General features: G+C 35.3%; 1 protein-coding gene across 1 annotated transcript in view; it reads left to right on the plus strand.

Annotated features, from left to right (window-relative positions):
- The window catches only part of CNTN2 (contactin 2), a 63535-nt gene that overhangs the window by 25424 nt on the left and 19767 nt on the right, over nucleotides 1-18344 (plus strand). The window contains exons 4-14 of the mRNA XM_072424900.1: nucleotides 3134-3309; nucleotides 5340-5435; nucleotides 6968-7177; nucleotides 8492-8594; nucleotides 10270-10445; nucleotides 11149-11285; nucleotides 12632-12761; nucleotides 13786-13936; nucleotides 15068-15195; nucleotides 16328-16503; nucleotides 17373-17493. Coding sequence (XP_072281001.1) covers nucleotides 3134-3309; nucleotides 5340-5435; nucleotides 6968-7177; nucleotides 8492-8594; nucleotides 10270-10445; nucleotides 11149-11285; nucleotides 12632-12761; nucleotides 13786-13936; nucleotides 15068-15195; nucleotides 16328-16503; nucleotides 17373-17493 — 1604 coding nt within the window. The remainder of the gene's footprint in view (nucleotides 1-3133; nucleotides 3310-5339; nucleotides 5436-6967; nucleotides 7178-8491; nucleotides 8595-10269; nucleotides 10446-11148; nucleotides 11286-12631; nucleotides 12762-13785; nucleotides 13937-15067; nucleotides 15196-16327; nucleotides 16504-17372; nucleotides 17494-18344) is intronic.

Here is an 18344-nt window from a genome sequence, read left to right on the forward strand (position 1 = left end):
ATAATCCCAGGTGATTTGCATATAGTAGGATGGGGGAATTTTTTTAAGGGCCAACTTTGTTAACGGTGAAGTTGTTTTTGTAATTTTTGGAATTATACATTTTGACTAAACAGGAATAGTTAGAACTTGGCTCAGGTTTTTTGCCAGCATGGTTACAACGGGAATTGAGAGAAAGAGGTTCCACCCCCTACCATTCTCTTCGAAAGTAAAGGAAAATGTTTTAGAATAAGATGCACATGAGCTTTGATTTTTTTCCCGAATTTTCAGCAGCCTAAAGCTTCCATTTTTTGAGCAATGACACATGTACATTATAAGCAACCACCAACCCACTAGGGCAATAAAGAGGATAGTGGTCTACCCCAACCTTGCAGCATAATTTAGTTGTAACCAATCACCCTCTGAGCTAATATTCATAATACAGCTAACTGTATGAGAATTAAGGATGAGTATTTCTGTAAGTACCATACCAACTAAAACCATAGGCTTTACCGCTAATCTGCATTTCAGAGGTTTTTTATTTTTGATCAGAGAAATCCCTCTGGGGAGGATTACCACATTTACATAATTAAATTAATAATTTCTTAGGATAACTGCTGGCATGATTAATATCAACACCCTGGAGGGGATCTTAGGTCTATGGGCAACTTCTTAATTATAATTGTATGAAGTATTTTATGAGAAGAACAATCATCAAAGGAAATAGTTTGATTGGAGAAGGGAGATCCTTGGAGGAGGAGGAGATAGTGGAGACTTTTGCTTTATAATATGGATTTTGGTCATTAAGAAGGCCAAGAAGAGGAGAAGGAACCCTCTGTAGATCCCTAACTGAAGAATAAATATTGCAACCATAGTTTAGCTATAATATGTACTGAAATACATAAATAAAATGTACATATGTACTGTAATTCATATCCATAACTGTTATAATGTCTCACACCACACCCCTGTGCTTTATTTTACCACCAACCCTTTTTTATTTGAACACATCAGTACCCCAATAAATTTAAACTGCCCACTTATACTTCAAACATATGCTGCATACAAACACACATTATATACACATCCATCCACTGCATACACACATACACTTTGCTATTCCTGCCTGCTGTGGAATAGGGACTGAGTTTTGGAAATAATTAATCTGCACAGCATTCCAACCCTTTCTCACACTGCTATTCTGTCAATTGGGGTCCTGGAAATCTGCCCACTTCATCCTTCCAAAGACCCAGCCCTGGAGTCAATGGCAGACATAACCAACAGTGGGCCCCTGTGCAGAACTAACTAAGGTTCTACTGCTAAACTGGCTTAAGGCCCCTATTGCCCTTGTTGGCTGAAGATGTTCCAGGACCCTTAGACAGTGGCACACTCAGCATCTCCCTATGACTGCCCCTGCATTGAGTGCAGTCATTTAGAGTTGAAACAGAAGGCACAAATGAACAGGCTTCGTGACACATTTCGCCTATTATATAGCTTCATCAGAAAAACAATCTCAGCACAATTCTTAACAAACAAAAATATATTTTATATGTATATCACTGCATACATTGATTGGTAATGCCCAGCAATATGAACAAAAAATCAGCAAAAACTACATGTACTTACTTTAGTTTTTAGGGATGACAAACGACAATCACCAATTACTCAATCATTCAAAATGAATGATAAAGATATCTTTTGTTTTGCAGGAGGTAATATTACAGGTATCCAACTGAAAAAAGCCACACATTTTAATAAGTGGGAGTGAAAGGAAAAAACACCTATTCTATTCATACCTATATATTTAATCATGCCCCTAAAAAACATTTATTAAAAATCAATAACCTCATAATTTTCTCATATAATATTATTCAATTGTGCTACCCAATATTCATAAACTATAACATTACCTCCAATAACAGTGACTATCACCCCATAATTTAACTAATTATAACCTCATGATCCATTTAAAAACATAATCCAACATAAATAGCTGACTCTCAGTGATTACATTAATCCACAAACCATAAAGTATCAATAGTCATCTGATTTTTCCCTTAACCCCACTCAAAGCTGATTTCAATTCACAATTCAACAGAGCCTCCAAGGTAATTTTGTTTTAAAACTGGGATCAGGTTGCATCTGTCTTATCATTAAACTGGTCATGCATCATGGCTTCCAATCACCCATGTTTTTTTACCATACATTGAGTTTCACTGAACATTACCCAGCTCAATGCAGTGACAGCTTCTTTTTTGTTTAGTAATAGATATTGTCTGAACGATTTCATTCTCTATCATTGTACTTACCAAGGTAAATAGTGCGGTCCCAGCATCCAGGTGTATCTGGAAACACCCTTTTGCTGACAATTGTCAAGCTGCAAAACCGGAAGTTAGTGGGACGATGACATCCACTGCTGCTTGTGTTTCACCCTAAGGAGCAAGCGTCTCATATCCTGGGTGGTCACCAACAAATATCCACCAATTACTTCCTAAGGGTTTATAGATCACCATGGGTGACTAGACTCCTTCCCTCTCCACCCCCACCCCACACAGAGATATACTTATGATTTAATTGAATATCCCAGCATAATTTATACTGATGAGCAGGTAAGTATTGTTATATTCTATTGTGAGTGAGAAAAAGTAACACATAATGTAGACTGAAAAATTGATTAAGTTATCTGTCATTATTATCATGCATTTATATAGTGCTGACATTTAACAGCACAATTTCACTAAGTGCCCTCCGAGTGCTCACAATCTAACATATCTTAGATGATTTATCACCCGGAAGCCAAGTAATCTACCACTACATTTTTGTGATGCAGAATGAAAACAAAATGTTGGTACAAAGCCCACACAAACACAAACGTCATACAGATGGTGTCCCAGCCAAGATTCAAACCTGGGAATCTGTGCTGAAAGTCCACAGTGCACATCACACCACTACTACTGTTCATCATTTTATACATACTCTAAATACTTTTATAAAGCAGTGAATGAGATATTCACTAAAACATTCTCTGATAGAGCATCTCCTAGACCCATGTGTAATTAATACCCCATTAGGAAATATTTCTGAAAAGTACCACAAATTGTTAAACAAAAAAGAAATGCTCTGTCATTGACATAGTCTTTTTTCATCCTGTTTGCAGATGGAAGCTGAATGGTACTGATCTAAACCTTGCTGAAAACTCTAGTTACCGATTAATTGGAGGGAACTTGGCCATCTCTAATCCTACTCAGTCTAAACATGCGGGGACCTATCAGTGTGTTGCCTCTAACTCCTTTGGTACCGTGCTCAGCAATGAAGCCTCACTGCGATTTGGATGTAAGCAGAATACCTAGAACAAAGCATTAAATTGCAATTGAAGCCTCAGCTTGCGTAGACATTATACTAATAACTATCATTTTTATAATATTACCTCGACTTTCCTAATATAGCAATTTTGAAAGACATGCTACATATGATTGTGCAGTGCAATAGGTAACAGTCATCCGTAATTACACTCAGTTATAGAACAAAACGGACTGTTCCCCTTTTCCTCTGCAATACAAGTCTAGTAGATGACACTTTCTCTGAGGTGTGGGGTGGTTAACCTGCCAGCATTTATTACCTGGCAGTTGGAGGGTAGTCACAACAGAACTATTATGAGATAAAAATATAAACATGTGAGGCGTATATTAGGCTTAAAGCCTCAAATGAGCCAGGCGCCGGCCAATAACAGCCTTTGACACTGATGCATGCACCATGGGATTTGTACCACATCAAAAAAATAATCAACACTTAAACAAAAATTAAACAGTACTTTTACTAAAAGTGCCAAAATAATAGACAAAGGGAAAATATAGGAAATACCCACAATGCACAATGGCTCACATGATCATACGGCTTGTTCACATGGACGATTATCCACTGGTGTTGTAATAGCTTCACATCACATGTAAACTAGGCTGCCTACAACTATGTTGTTGTTCGTCCATAGCAGTGCACAGCCTATGGGTCAGGCGTAGAAAAGACAACTGCCATCTGTTTTTTTTTACTTCAATTGTCCTTTTTGTGGAGGGTATCCTTTATTTCCTGTCCTATACATGAAACAAGAAGTGAAAGGCAATTTCTCTAAAGTGAGAGTTGCAGTTGAGACAGATGTTACTAGAACAGGTTATTGTAGCCCATCACCACTGAAAAAAGGAAATGGGTCATGACATTGCAGGTACACTGTCTTGGTGCCTTTGGGTGCCATTTAAAATGAGCTATATTACCACAAAGAGTGCAGACTCCTTTTATTTTTGGCCTCACTACTTCCTATCACATGTTACAGTAAGTGTCATTACATGCCATAGATTTATTCAAACCGGGTGAGCTCAGCTATAAGTCACTGAAGTTCTTTGGTGCTTCCATTTAGTTTCATTAGTTGCCATGTACCCACCAAGTCACACCACCTGTCATATAACCTTATTACAGGTTTTGCTGTAGATGATTGTTTATTCTAGAACAATGTACACTGTGTAGTGCTAGTGGCTGCCTAGAAACCTGCCTACGACCAAAAAAGAGCAAGAGAAAATGCTGACAGTACTTCTGAATGACAGGCTATAGGGATACACCAGAGGAAGAATAATCTGCAGAACAGCTAGAATGAGATCAGGGCACTATCATCTGTATGCTGGGGATGTATTGAGGCTGTGGGCACCTTCAAGGCAGCACAGACTAGAAAGCATGCTTCTCCTGTGCGTTGTCATCACATGCACCCCTACCAATTCACTTTCCTTTGACCAATTGCAGTACTATCTTTGTCTGGGGAATCCACCTGGGCTACTGACTGCACCATTGTGTGCTCTGGTGACATTTAGTAGTCAATGTGCTAACTGCAACCTGGGCACAGCACAAGATGCAACATGAGATGCTGTGCTCTGGTTAATAGGACATCTGTCATTTTGACAGGTGCAATGGCAGCCCCTAGTGGCCATGGTGCCTTAGTTCATGGCCTAGGTAGTCTAGTGAGAAATCCGACCCTGATTTTGGTTACTATTTCCAACTTTCTTGGCCCACAAACGTGCTACTCTTTGCCAGTTGGGTATTTGCTTCATTGCTAGTGCAATCACATACAATATAGGACCGGCAGCCCACCATTATATTTGATGATGTCAAGGGGGGGACCCCACATCAGGAGCAAAAGAGAGGGGGAACAAGGAATAAGATTAGTTTTTCTTTATATTACATAATTCTGGGCTAACTGAGCATTTAATCCTTTGTACATAAAAAACGAGGGGCAGATTAATATATAATAGCTTTAACAGGAGTTCAGCTTTATTCTGTTAGCATGTTACACTTTGCTTAACTACATTATTTGTTTTCTGCAGATTTGCAGGAATTTTCACCAGAGGAGAGGGATCAGGTGAAGATAACAGAAGGACAAGGAATTATGTTGCCATGTAACCCTCCACAGCACTATCCAGGTATTCCCTATACCAAAATTATTAAAACATATTATTATAAAACAAATATTATACAAAAACATTTTTTTAGGAGAGATGTATTTGTTGTGTACATTACTTCTTCACTTATTACAACGAGGAGAAAATAACTTTTTTATGTAAATATGAAATACAATTTTTCACTGGCAGTGAATGAATTTAAATGAATGAGTGCAATCAGCTGTGAAATGTGCATGGCCTGCACTGACATGCGAGTGCTCGAGTCCCAGGTGCCAGCCACAGGGAGCCGACTCAGAGTGAACCTGGAATTAGGCTTTGAGCAGACTGGCCATGAGGTGTGTTTACTACTTTCACATGCCAATAAACTGCTGCCATGGGAGAGATGCTACAAGTAGTTTTTTTCCCTGCAGCAGCCCCATGGAGAATGAATGGGGGCAGCAGTGAACAGACCATTGTTTTTTTCTTTAAAAGTCCCAAAGTTTCATTTTTTTGCTCTGTGGCTTTTAAACACAAAAGCAATTGTCTATAACTAGAGCTTGCATAGGAACAATTTCAGAACTTTGGCTGGGGACTTTTATCAACTTTAACTCTCAACTGTCGCATAGCAGGGCAATTCTGAACAGTAATACAGGTTGTATTACACATTTACTGCAAGTTTTTAGTCTGAGCCATAAATTATCCCCACAGCTATCGTACCACAGCTCTGTGACACAATAAACCTGACCCTAACCACTCCTTAATTGTTCATCTGTTAAAAATGAAAATCTCAGTCACCTTTAGTAAATAAAAATCAATCACAGAGCAATGAACATCTGTCGCAGTTTGCTGCCAAGGATTACAGTAACAGAGATTGTAAATACAAAATATTACTGTCCCGAAGGCAACACAGATTGATTTGTACAAACCTCTGGTGCTAATTTTGTTTGATAAATGCTTCCAATTCTATTTAGCCAATTGGCCCCTTTGGACTTTTGCGAATCAAAAGTCTCTTGAGGTGTCCACAACTAAAAAGCATTTTAAGTCATGGTTACCTCAAAAAATTGTTTTTCAAATATATTGTTCTTCAATGTGTGCCTGAACTTAAATCAAAGATAAAATGAAGATTTACTAAGGTGCGGGTAACAAAACTCACAATTTACTATTCACTGCACAACTGATCAAGGTACAAAAAAAATGGCTGACCAAGATCATTTGAAAGTAAGTTTTATTTCATTAGACTGGAAATGAATCTAAAGTAAAAAGTCAGTTTATATGTACATACTGATAATGTCATGTAGGAGGGTGCAGTGAATATTAGTCAAAAAGATTATTCAATTGAAATTGAAATGATGTAGATGGTAATACTGAAAAGGAGTGTACAAGTGTACAGTAAACTCACAAATATGATAATATAGGAAAGGCAGTTCTTAGATCCCACATTTCCCTGGCTATGCCTTCTTTAACATAGTTGATTCAGGTAAAATAAATCAAAATTGTTTTAATTTACTGTTTTAATTTAACAATTTTACAGTTTTTGTTTAATGTTATATACATATGGGTTTTGTTTCTTGCAGGTTTGTCTTACAGATGGCTGTTGAATGAATTTCCTAATTTCTTGGCCAATGACAGTAGGCACTTTGTGTCGCAAGTGACAGGAAATTTGTATATCGCACGCACAGATGTTGAAGATGAAGGAAAATATTCCTGTCTTGCCACCAGTCATATTGCTTTTACAACCAAAAGTGTTTATAGTACTTTTACTCCACTTTTGATCATTCCAGGAGGTTAGTGGATTTCTGATAATATTTTTAGAAATTTGTATTGCAATATCCATTACCATATATATTTTTGGCTGATATCAACACATTTGAATACATATGTTTTTATTGATATTTTGCACTCTATATTCTTTTGTGCAATGGATTATATATATTTGCATATATCTATGTTACAATCTTTTTTATATATATATATATATATATATATATATATTTATATATATAATAAAATTTTAAACATACAAAAAAATGTTTATAGGCTTTCCATAGCACATGTATTTATTTTGTACACAACATGGATCATGTTGTAAATGACCTAAAGAATTGTCAGGCTACCAGAGACAGATGTTATGAGAGAAATAAGGCATGTTACCAAGGACTACTGCAATCAGAGACAGGGTGCTCACATTATTAGACATTGTTTGTTTTTGTTTTTGTGCTTTGTTTCAGGGATAATGTTACTGATCATAACATTGCAATACACTATTTGATATGTTTAATAGACTAGATAGACTAGAGATTGGATTTGATAAGAAACATTTGTATTTACCCAATCAAGGATACTCTTGATTGATATTTGTTTGCAAATAAATTAATGATATTCGCCCTTCCCAATTATCTATGTGCCTGACTAAACTTTGGTTTGCATTTGTCAATTCTCACTACCAGACAGCAAAAATATTTGTGTCTGCTATCCCCTTGTACCCTAAAAGGAAATTGGATGAAAGAACAAGAAAACAACTGAGCCAAAGGTTGGAAGAGTCCAAAAGGAACATGCAAGAACCACATAAATCAGCAATTTGCAAGTCAAAACCTTTCCTGATCACCAGATCAAATAACAGTAAAATTTTGAAAAGAGTTCTTGACCCAGTAGTTTAAAGAGTCCAAAGGCAACTCTAATTGTAATGTTAGAATCAGTTGTGTTTTTGTTTTGGTTTTGCGGGTGGCGGTTAAAACCCCTCCCCATCAGGGAATTAGAATCACCAAAACTTAAATAAATTATATTTTCTTTTCCATATGTATTATAAAATTGTAGTGCATATATATCTGCAATCTGTAAACCCAACATGAAAGTTCAACAAAAATGATGTAAGACATGCTATTTTACAGCAATGTAATGTATAATAAATGTACCAGAACCAATTAGTGTAATGTACATTCTACATTATATTGAACATTATGAAATATAATATAAAATAAAAATTTTAATGTTTCACAAGATACATATATTTGTTGTTTAGATATGTGGTGTCTGTTAAGATAAGTAATCTTTGTCATAATGCTGGGCTAAAAACAAATGTAATGTTTTGTGTTTTGTAGCAGAGCCACGATTATATGCTCCAAGTATTAAAGTGCGTTTCCCAGTTGAGACATACACCCTTGCAAAGCAATCAGTGACATTGGAGTGCTTTGCTTTTGGAAAGTAAGTTCTTTTGAAAAAATAAACCATGCTAGTGGAAGTATTTAGGATATTACTATGCTTTTATTATCATGTCATCAATAAAATGTACATACCATGCAATAAAATCCATTGTACATGTGTTGGTATCTGAAAAAACAGGCAGTCCCTAGAGTCCACGCCACAAGGTGGCTACACTTTATGATTGGTGAGAGTAAGGTATACTATACACTAACCCCTGACACAAGAATATCTATGTACTATAATATACATTATATACACTCGGTTTACCCAACCACATAATATACAAAATATATTGCACATTTCATGTTAGAAAAATAATATTGTATTAATTTCATATACCAGGCAGCTCCTAAAATTGTAGGTCCTAATTGTATACATTAAATAATATAAAAGTCATTCTTGGACAAGTATAATATTTATACTGCATTTAGGTTATTCTTTCATTTTCATTACATTGCTTCTATAGTGTCTATAGGCTGCACAGTATTTGAGGCCATTAGTTTAGGAAGCAGAGACCGTTACTTTAGAAAGTAGGGCTCGTCATAATTGTTTTAATTAGTCTCTTGCTGATGTATTGGGGATGTTCATCAGTTTCTATGAAGGGTGAAGCATGGGTGATCCAGGGTGGCTGTGTGCCTTAAGTGAAAGATGCTTGGCAGTCTGTATTCCAGGTGAACAGTCTACATGTGTAGAATGGGGACAGGTAGGGTCATATCTGCTTAGCTTGTCAGCAGTATTCAATGTGCATTATTTTTTATTAGGTAACATTGTCTAAGGCAAACCTTTGATACCTTTCAACCCTCTAGAGGCAGTTTTGGAGGGAGTTGTGGACAGTAATTATTATGTATGTAAAGGCATGAAAATACAAAGGTAACACAAAAATTGCATAGAATATGGGCAGCACGGTGACCTTTGCAGCGCTAGGTCCCAAGTTTGAATCTCGGCCAGGGCACTATCTGCATGGAGTTTGCAGGTTCTCCCCGTGTTTTCGGGGTTTCCTCCGGGCGCTCTGTTTTTCTTCCCACATCCCAAAAACATGCATTTAGGTTAAAACAAAATTGCCCTTAGTCTATATGAAAGACATATGACTGAGTTAGGAACATTAGATTGTGAGTCCCTTTGAGGGACAATTAGTGACAGGACTAATATGATGGCGATATATAAATACTGTGTAATATTAATAATATGATAGGGTGAAAACTTCTGGATTTCATTGCTGCCTGTGTGTCATCTTTGGAGATTCAAACTCACAGCTGTGACCATTGTCTCTCGTATATAAAAATATAGTAATGCTAACATTTTTTAGCTGTCACAGGAACAGAAGGAAAAGACAATGTTTTATTGTTAAAATTGTTCTGGACTTTTAAGAGAGCTAATTTTATTCCTTCATGTTTATATTCCTTTGTAGGAATTGAAGAAAATTTTCTCCCACAGAAAGGAAATAAAAAACTTTAGAGGGACTTTACTTCTCCTTACCATAAAAATTGTTCTGGTGGTACATTTACTTTAGATAATTCAGTTAACTGGTGGAAACCCCTTAAGTGAGCTTTTCTTAACAATTAGCATAACGTACATGTAATATAATTTTGGTTAGGTTTAATAATTATCTGATAAATGCCATTACTTTTTATGTAACTGTTCCTATATTTGTGTCTACTTTTCCATTTCCCTCTAGTCCTGTGCCTCGTATCAGGTGGAGAAAAGTTGATACCTCACAGTCGCCCCAGTGGTTTGCATCAGACCCCGTTTTGCATATTCCAAGTGTCAGTTTTGATGATGATGGGACCTATGAATGTGAAGCTGAAAACTCAAAGGGTAGAGACATTTACCAAGGACGTGTGATAGTACAAGGTGAGGCGCCATTCTGTATAGATGGTATCCTTTAACAAATCCTCAAAGAATATAAAAACAAAAGGAAGAAAAAAAAATCACCCTCTAAAATTTTTTAAACCAAATCGTGATGTCACAACATCTTGGCAACATTGGCACTATCCTTTTTATTAATATTATAATTATTAATAATAATAAATATTTGAACATACAGGTTTAAAAAGCAGTTGTTCAAACATCAGGTAACAAAGATTTGAATGCAATTTTTCCGGTTTTCTGCTTTCAGAAAATATATAATTAGTAGGGTGTTAGATAGAGGGTAATTTCAGGCCTTAAATGTAAGTTTAAACCTGTAAGATACAAAAAAAAAAAATGTTCTGGTATGGAAACAGCTAATATTCCTGCAAAGCTGACTCTAGAAATATTGTTTTTTACTATGTCAAAAATGCTTGTGGTCTTCTGCAGATGCCACTCCATTTCCCAAATTTTAAATTACAACTGACGTGCCAAATGCTTAACCATTCTGTAATCTGTATTATCATTAAACTTTTTTTTCAAATAGCCTCTTGGACAGAGAAGTAAGGCAAATAGCCTTACTTGGAGAGTAATTTTCATCAGAAATAAGGCAGTTCTCCTCCCAGTTCTCCCTTTGACTATCCAGCCCTGCTTTTGTAGTTAGTAGAAGTTTAGTAGAAGTTATTGGCACTATCTATTTCCTGTGCAGCTCAACCTGAATGGCTTCAGATTATTTCTGACACCGAGGCAAAAATTGGGTCTGATCTACTCTGGAACTGTGCTGCTTCTGGAAAGCCACGTCCCACAATTCGTTGGTTGCGTAATGGTAAACCACTGGCTTCCCAGGTGAGAGGGTTTATTTACCCACATTCTTATATTATTAATATTAATATTTGGTATAATATGTGTACTCCTTTCATTCTGTTTTTTGTTAAGTCTTAAATCAAGTTGTAGATCTGTAGACCACTCAGTTTGAGTAAATATAAATCTTGATCTTGAACCCTACTTTAAATGCTTGGTTTGTATATTCAGGTTTAAATCAATTTAGCTAATGGATCTTTGGCTAGAGGAGGAGCAAACTGTGTTCAAACTACTACTGCTAAAACTACAACCAAATATTGCCTGTCTGTGTATAGCTGCAGAGATGTATAACCTGCATTATTATCATTTTCATGAATTATTGGCTGAATCCAACTGGGCTAGAGGGTAATATTTAGACACAATGCCAACTGTTTGTGCTCCGAGAGGTAGTAAAAGCTAAAGCTAATGTGGGGCAAGAGTAAAGCACAACTTAAAAACAGTAGTAATATGACCATGAGATGATCAAATAATAAACAGAAGAAAAACTAAAAAAGACTGCAGACCATGAACTGGTCAAGAACAGAGGAAATATTAATGAATTAGGAAAAAAAGAGAGAAAAGACAGTAAGCTCTGAATATGGACAGGAATAGGCAGAGAAAAAAAAGAGATCCAAAACAATGTATTGTGAATGGTAATGGTGGGGGGATTGCTGTCACAGGTCCTGGAGAGATAGTGGCAAGGTTTCAGGTGGGAGCCTTTATCCATGTACTGATGTTCACATTGACACTGCAGAAAGTAGGTGATACATTTATCATTATATGTAATACATTTTAATATACTAAAATATACTTTTTATAAGTAAAATACATATAAAAACATTTTTCCTCACTTTTGCTACTTGGCACACTATGTACTGCATTTACAACACTGGAAAAAAACCCTTCCAACTGATCTAATTCTTTTCTTTTGTGGGCCAGGTTTTACTTCTGTTAGAGGCTGTTGGAGAAAATCTATATCTTTCTATATCTAGAAATCTCTCTAACACAGCACTTAACAGCTGTAAAACCGGACGGGGATTTTTAACCTTTCCACATTCTTTCCAAAACTATAAAGGAGTTTTGTTTAAAATATATTTTAACACTAGCTTATTTCTCCAAACACATTCTTTAGCCTAATTTAAATGTAAAATGTGCAGCTACAATCAATTTCTACAAATGGGCAATAGGAAAAACTTTTTTTTGCATGAACTTCTAATAATTCTTCCTTAATCAAATGATATTCATTTATTATAGAACCTGTGTTATGTCAACCTATGTTATTTGTCATACATTTATAATGTCCTTAAACAGCTGCTGATTCTTTGTTTGTAATTGTTAAAAATCTGTAACAGGCACGAACAGAGGTTATCAATGGACAGTTAAAAATCACCAATCTGCATCTACAAGATTCAGGCATGTACCAATGTGTTGCAGGGAATAAGCATGGCACCATTTATACAAGCGCAGAACTAACAGTGCAAGGTAAGGGATGTGAACCACCAAATACTAAGCTTATAGCAGATATTTGTTTAACCTTCAAATACTACAAAGACTTAAATGATTTCAGTAGTAAATTCAAATCCACTCATTGTTACATTTTAAATGTCTAATCAATGCAATATGTATATAATATGGGTGATAAGTATTACATAATCATTCACATACCAAATTACCATTAAAGTCACATTGATCCTGCATACCTTTGCCAAAACATACTAAGAAGTTGCCATCCATTCCGCTAGCCCCATTAAAAGCTAAACTGAACTAGATTATGATCAACGATAAACTTACGTGCACACACCTCACATCTTTGAACCTACCTGGGACCCGTGGTCCGCTTACTGTTCCTCAATCCCATTTCCTTCCTTATGTATATCCCCCAACCTCCACCACCCCTCCTTACTTACCCCATACCCATTTCCCCTTTCCTATCTCTGTGTATTAAACAGGTTATTTGTTGACAAGAGATCTCTTCAATGTACCTGTTGTAAAATTTTGCAATAGTAACTAATAGGATCCTCTCTGTATTGATGTAAAAAAAATGCTATTGCTTTTCCCATGAATGTTTATGTCTTACAGCTCTTTTGTTTACCTTGTTACCTCAATTCTTTTTTGTTTTTCACTGAATTAAAATGTATTGAAATCAAGTCACATTGACACTGGCTATAAATGCTGCACAATTTTTTAAGAGAGATACAAGATTTGGTGATCATATAGATTGCTCATTCACCTAAAGACCAAGGTAGGTCTGGATACCTTAAAAGCAGCATGTGAAATAGTTATTATCCATAATAAATATTCTGTATGCCCAGGACAGGGAACTAGACAACCAATTAAATTATGTTACCAATACTTGTTATTAGATGTTTAGAATAAGATTAGCTTTATCTCATATTTTGATTACTTCACATATATATTTGTTAAAAAAACTTTTTACTTTTTTTAATATTCTTCCATTATTTTTGTCTTTTCTAACAATATGAATCATTTTGTATCTTTGATGCAGCTCTGGCCCCCGATTTTCGTTTGTCACCAGTAAAACCATTGATCCCAGCAGCTCGAGGTGGTGAAATTACCATACAGTGCAATCCTCGTGCTGCTCCAACTCCAGTTATCCTTTGGAGTAAGGGAACTGAACTTCTGTACAACAATAGCAGGTAATAAACAAAGCCTGTACTAAAAGAATAAAGAAACTGCCTTTGCTTATATTTCTTTTTAAAAATACCAGTTTCCATGTTGCCTTGTTGACCCATTGGTCTCAGTACTGCCTGGGGCACTGACCTCTGTGTATAGATCAGGAGTTTTCACTTCATTCTGTCTTTCTAATCTGTATGCTTGTTGCAGAACAGTAACGCTGAAGAATCCCCTCATCTTTCTACAGGTTTTATTTAAATGAAATCTAAATCAAAGGACAAAAGTGCAACAGTAAAATTCTGCAGTTTTAAAGTCTTCAGAAGTGGTGGCTGGCCTCGCACAGGAAGTGTGTTACTAGCAGGATACATATATTTGTTGGTTATATATATATGATTTAAAGTAATTTCCATGGCAGAAAAAAAAAAAAAACATCTCAAATATGTCAGACTCCTTTTTTTACATTTTTGAAGCTGCCACATTTTGGTAAATTGAATTAAAGCAAAAAATTAAAAAATAATAAAGGAAAAAAAGGAAATGAAAAGAAAGAAGAAGAAAACAACAAAACTTTTTCCCAAGTCTTTGGTTAATAAGGATAATACTGAGATTCCCAACAGTTTTGTAGAACAAGTCTATAATGATATTTTGTGTATTGATATTTTTTTTTTACTATGTATATTTTTACCCCATGTTTAATTAAAAATGTTTTATAGTTAAGAATGCTTACAATTACAAACATTTAGTTTCTTTATGATCAAATAAACCCATTGGTGAAATGGCAGTTTTAGCTTTCTTGCGGTATAACATTCTATATTACAAAAATAGCCTATGCTAATATTAATATTCTTCCAAAACAATACTGGGAAGTGCTAAATGGTTATAAATGTAAGGCTGATAATAATTTATAATAATATTAATAATTCCTATACCTGGAATCTGTATGTCACTAATATAACGTTCATGTTTCATATAGCTTCCCAAGAAAGTAATTGTGGTCAAGTAAGTCAGGTTTTTAGTATTTGAATTGCAGAAAATCCCTAAATTAACAGATTAAATTAGGGATATATTTTTGTTTTTGTTTGATTGAACAGCACTAAGTCACCTATGTCACTAGATATCATGAAAATGTTAAAGTGTATCTTCTTTTTGTCAACTAGGGTGACCGTAACAGCCAATGGGACACTAATATTAAAAAACATTTCCCGTACTGACGAAGGAAACTACACATGTTTTGCTGAAAATATCATGGGAAAGTCAAATAGCACCGGAATCCTCAGTGTAAGAGGTAAGACTTTAGGGGTGTGTATCAAGTGGTTTACAATGTATTTAAACTCAGAGATGCACAAAGACTTTAAAATAAAAAATAAAACAATTTAAACTAGTAACCATTTTTAGATTTTTTTAATATACACTGACTGGCCACTTTATCAGGTAACAACCCAGTAGTACAGAGTTGGATCCGGATTAAACTGTTGTGATTCTTCATGGTTTAAATGCAACAAGGATCATGCTATCATGTCAATATGGACCAAATTTAATTTCTTCCATATTGACATGATATCATCACGTTATTGCTGTAGACTTGTCGTCTGCGCATCCGTGATACAAATTTTCCATTTCTGCATCCCAGAGGTGCTTGAATGGATTGAGATCTGGAGACTGTGGAGGTATGTTGAGTTAGGTCATCATAATTTAGACAGCATTTGGAGCTTATTTGAACTTTTCTTTACCTGTTATCCTGCTGGAAGCATGTATCAGTAAAAAAAAAAAGGATGAACATTGTCAAAAACAATAAATAGGTAGGCTGTGGCATTTACAAAGCCTTAATAGTGTTAATGCATTTCTGCACTAACACTGTTGCAAGAAGTAGCCTTTTTTGCTAATGACAAGCACACTTTAGGCTCAGTTAGATATAATTGCTTTGTTCTGGTGCATTAACAAATTAATATTAGGGTCTCGTTCCCACCACAGCTGTGGTCCACATTGTAAAATAAAATAGTGCATTTGTGTGTATTCTGTTAGGACAGCTAATATCACACGCAAATGTAGTGTTTCAAGCATGTGTTTTGTGTTGTTTTGTGTTAGCAAGGTAAAATTGAGGTGCAAATGGCAATCCAGCATACGAACACAGGTGCTGTGCTTCACCACGATGCACTAGTTGGAATAAGCCATAATACATATTATGTTAAACATTACATTTATTTTGAAGAGAATGAATGCCAGTCAGGGTATATTCCACTAAAAATAAATGGTATGTTATCATAACAGTGTGTAATGTTTGTCATGCTTGGGAAAATGGAGCCTCTAGGGGGCGCAACGGCTTGCACAAAAGTGAAATGTAATTATTTTTAGTAATATGCATTGACATACACTTTATTAAAGTACTTGTATGATGAACCACAAAAATTACCTTTCAGAAGCGACACGGATCACTTTAGCTCCTTCTGGATCTGATATTAATCAAGGAGACAGTGTTGTATTGCAGTGCCATGCATCCCATGATCCAACTATGGACCTTACATTCACGTGGGAGCTTGATGGGTTACCAGTCAACTTTGAGGAAGAGTATGAACACTACCAAAGAGCCTCAGCGGTAAAACCTAATATTGCAAACATTGTTATGAGTTTAGATATTGTAGCTTGTTTGTTATCAGGGCAAATTTATAAGTACCTTTAGTAACCAAAATGTTTTTCCTGAAATAATCAGGTAAAACGTGATTGATATAAAAAATATCATATAAATATAAAATTAAATATCCTAAAAATAAAATAATGACTTCAAAAATTTAACCCCAGGTCACAACAATTGCATTGGATGATCTGGATGACATTTGTGTTTATTGAACATGCATATTACTATATAAGTAAAACACAATATTACTTGAATTTTGAAACAAAAATGTAAAAAAAGGTGATGTGCTAGATGTGTCCTAAGCAGTCCAACTTCATTTTATTTAAATGTATTGTTACGTTACGGAAACCATTTTTTTCTGTGCTTTGCAATGTAGTACCATGGAGAGAATAAAGCTCTGCTAAAGTAACTGTTACTTAAAGTTGCATTAATGTAATGTAATATTTTTTACAAAAGACTTTGTAGGGTATATTTTCTGTTAACTATCTGCGGATATGAAAATTACCTACATGTTTTAGAGTATCTGAAAAACATTTTAATCATTTTCAGTATTTTTTTTAGAATAAAGCCCCTTAACAAGCCCTTAACCTTACCCTAACCTAGAGGTGGCAATTCTAGTGACAACATACAATGGCTGTCATTTCTGTGCCAGTACAGAAAGCCCCAGTTTCAAATATTGACTTTAGGTAGCCATTTTTGTAATATTTTTAGAATGTTAGCAAGCAGTTACAACAAAAGTTTTACAACAAGCCTTCACTGACTTGATGTGCTCTGTAGTTTTCTGTAATGTTTTTCAATTTTTAAAATCTAACAGTTTGTTGTCTCTAAAGGATGAATCTGTTGGAGATCTTCACATAATCAATGCTAAATTAAGGCATGCTGGAAAATACACATGTACAGCACAGACCGTAGTGGACCGCACATCTGCTTCAGCTTCTCTGCTTGTGCGAGGTAACAACATAATGTATATTAAAGCATGATGACCTTAGTGATGGCTTCAAAGAATTTGCATTTGCTCACATAAGTTATTAGTGTCGGTTAAGATGTATAACCTTGATATTTTATTATCTATTTTAAAATAAAAATAGAAGCCTCTTAAAACAATTCTCAGTGAGTGTTTCTGTTGTACGAAAACAAATAGACCTTTTAAATATCTTTAACCCCCTGGGCAGTTACCCTGAGCCTGGTAACGCTTTTTGCATGGAAGTATGGAATGATTTGGAACACTCGGTGTTCGTGTACCCGTCCCTCTTCAATTCCTGATGATGTCAGTGCATGCGCCCGTCGATGGGGGTCGAAGCGGTAAATTCAAATATTTTGTATTGGATTCAATACAAACTCCTGTATCCAATCCAATACAAAAAAAATACAAAATATATTTATGTGGTTTTGTCTATAGGTATGTGACGTTGGACTCTTTTTTAAAATTTACCACACTAGGGAGGTGTTTTAGAAAAATATAGTACTATACAGTATACAGAATTATTGCATTTTCAGTATTTTTGATTCATTTATGCATTCTTGTTTAGGCTGATTTTTGTGTTTTTTTATTTAGTTTTATTAATAAATAGTTTTTTTACATGATTTTGTGTTTCTTTATTACATTCGGGATATCTACTAGACCCTTGTTTGGACAGGTCAACAATTTAAAAAGAAAATTCATGAAAAACAGTGTACCGCTTTTGGTACAGAAATCCAGATATCAGTGAAATGCCCAGGAGGTTAATGGACTCTATTTATAAAACAGGTAATTCCCTCAACCACTCCCTGGTGGGAACCAATTAATGCCATTGAAACATGTG

This window comes from Pyxicephalus adspersus, chromosome 1 (assembly GCF_032062135.1).
Source record: "Pyxicephalus adspersus chromosome 1, UCB_Pads_2.0, whole genome shotgun sequence".
In the NCBI taxonomy this organism is placed as follows: Eukaryota; Metazoa; Chordata; class Amphibia; order Anura; family Pyxicephalidae; genus Pyxicephalus; species Pyxicephalus adspersus.